Raw genomic sequence first — 2,413 nt, 5'->3', positions numbered from 1 at the left:
CTTTATGCATTCAATATAGACCTCAAAGTTCGATAAATCCAAAGGGTCAAGAATTTCATCCAATACAAGTCTCTGAATTCTTTGTTTAGAGATATGGCCTAAACGCTTATGCCATAAGGTGGTTGAATTCTCATTCAATTTTCGTTTTGTACCATGTGAACTTATTTGCAGTATTTCATTATAGGAACTAACAACATCAAGCATGTAAAGATTATCAATTAGAGAACCAGAACCAACCATATTTGAATTTTGGTAGAGACTAACTTTATTATTTCCAAATGAACAAGAAAATCCAAATTTGTCCAAACTAGAAATAGAAATCAAATTCTGTCTAAAAGACGGTACAACAAAAGTCTCAAATAAATCCAAATAAAATCCAGTTTTTTAACTGTAATTTAAAAGTTCCAATAGCTTCCATTGCAACCTTATTGCCATCACCCACAAAGATGAATCTTTCATCATCACTTGGTAGTCGGCTCCACAGACAACCCTGCATAGTCATACTTATGTGAGTAGTAGCTCCAAAATCTACCCACCAAGTATCTTTAGGTACAAAAGCCAAATTAACTTCTGAAAAAACTAGAGTAAGAAATTTACCTTTCTTCACACGTCATACGGCATACTTGGGACACTCTTTCTTTATGTGTCCGGACTTCTTGCAGAAGTAACATGTAAATTCCTCATCCTTATTTTTGTTTCTTTTGCTGAGAAGTCCCTTCCGTAGTACCCTTAGTCTTCTTCCTTTTCTTATTCTGAGAAGTCGAAGTCAAGTGAGCACTTTCAGTCCTATCTCTCTGCAGCCTCTCCTCCTCTTGCACACAGTGAGATATAAGCTCGTTGAGGGACCATTTGTCCTTCTGAGTGTTATAGCTCACTTTGAATTGCCCAAAGTGTGCAGGAAGTGAGATCAAAACCAAGTGCACAAGCAGGTCTTCACCAAGCTCTAACTTAAGTGACTTGAGTTTTGATGCGAGATTGGACATCTCCATAATGTACTCCCTTATGTTCCCTTTGCCTTTATACTTCATGGAGATGAGTTTAGCCAAAAGGTTACTCATCTCTGCCTTTTCATTTTTGACAAAGTATTGCTCAATTTCCTCAAGGAATTTCTTTATACTTTGACCCTTAGAAATAGATCCCCGAAACGCCTCTGGAATAGAGCGCTTCATGATCATAAGGCACATTCGGTTGGACCAATCCCACTTCTTAATTTTTACCTCATTAGAGGTTTCCGGAGTGGAAATGGGTCGTTCCGTCCTCAGTGCCAAGTTCAAATCCATACAGCCAGGAACAATTTCTACGACTTCCTTCCAGACCTTAATATTTGTCCCATTCAGCATTAGGATAGAATTCACTTAGGCAGTAACATTTTCAACACCGGTAATATTAACTAAAAAGAGAACAAAAATAACATGTTCACAAATAATCAAGCAAGTCATATAAAGTATATATAACAAGACATGCAAATATTTCCCATAACAGACCCATCACAAGATACCTAGCACAACATTAATTCTAGTCTTTGGACAGAGAAATTAATTTGTAATTGATACTCTCAATGCAATGATCAATATTGACAATTAGTTCTGACAAATAATAGCCTTTTTTGGACTGACTATTATTCTCATGAAAAAAAACTTAATAATTGTGACATATTTATTTGACCAAATTGTGTCTTCCTTTGGGCCAAACACAATTTGCATAAATAATTTCATACTAACATCCATGCAATTTAATTAAATCAATTTACACAATAGAGATTACTTTGGAACCATAATGATTCAATCAATTTAATTAAAACTACCGGACACCCAAATAAATGAAAAGGATCCATAATGGTTAAATTTGTTCCCAACTGTGATAGTAATAAATATTTGAAAACAACATCATGGTAAACCAATTACGCATCCAAAACGAACATACCACGGTACTATAAAAAATTTACACTAACCACCTGAATATCATAAATTATCAGTTTATCACCGTTTCATAAAAAAAACAGTTGGCCAAAAAAAAATTATTCATATAAGATAAAAGACCATTGTCTTATTACTGATTCATATAAACAAAAAATATATATTTATGAAATTGTGTCACGTACTAAATGCCAACGCCGGATACATAGAACCTTTATCTCAAATAGAATAATATGCCAGCAAACACGACACAAACAAACAAAAAATGTACAACCCCGTAAATCAAATGTAGAGGCCTTTTATTAATTTTTAAGAGAAAAACTTTATGGCCATAACACATAAATTAACGGGTTTTACAATTTTATTGATCAAAATAGTTTTTCCCCAAAATAAAATTAGGATTCATATAACCAAAAAAAAGATCCAGATATAATACATATCAAATAGCAGCTTTAAATCCCAATAATCTAACAGTAATGGTGGCTCTGATACCACTT

The 2,413-nt window shown here is 33.8% G+C and overlaps 1 protein-coding gene across 1 annotated transcript; it reads right to left on the bottom strand.

The window, feature by feature from the left end:
- Positions 1-686: 686 nt before the first annotated feature.
- LOC113001406 (uncharacterized) lies at positions 687-1,340 on the bottom strand. Its single transcript, XM_026128093.1, has one exon. It carries the CDS (start codon positions 1,338-1,340, stop codon positions 687-689), a length of 654 nt encoding a protein of 217 aa, XP_025983878.1.
- Between the last annotated feature and the right edge of the window lie 1,073 nt (positions 1,341-2,413).

Source organism: Glycine max, chromosome 4 (assembly GCF_000004515.6).
Source record: "Glycine max cultivar Williams 82 chromosome 4, Glycine_max_v4.0, whole genome shotgun sequence".
In the NCBI taxonomy this organism is placed as follows: Eukaryota; Viridiplantae; Streptophyta; class Magnoliopsida; order Fabales; family Fabaceae; genus Glycine; species Glycine max.
Note: the sequence above shows the minus strand (reverse complement) of the source record. Positions and strands in the feature narration are given on the sequence as shown.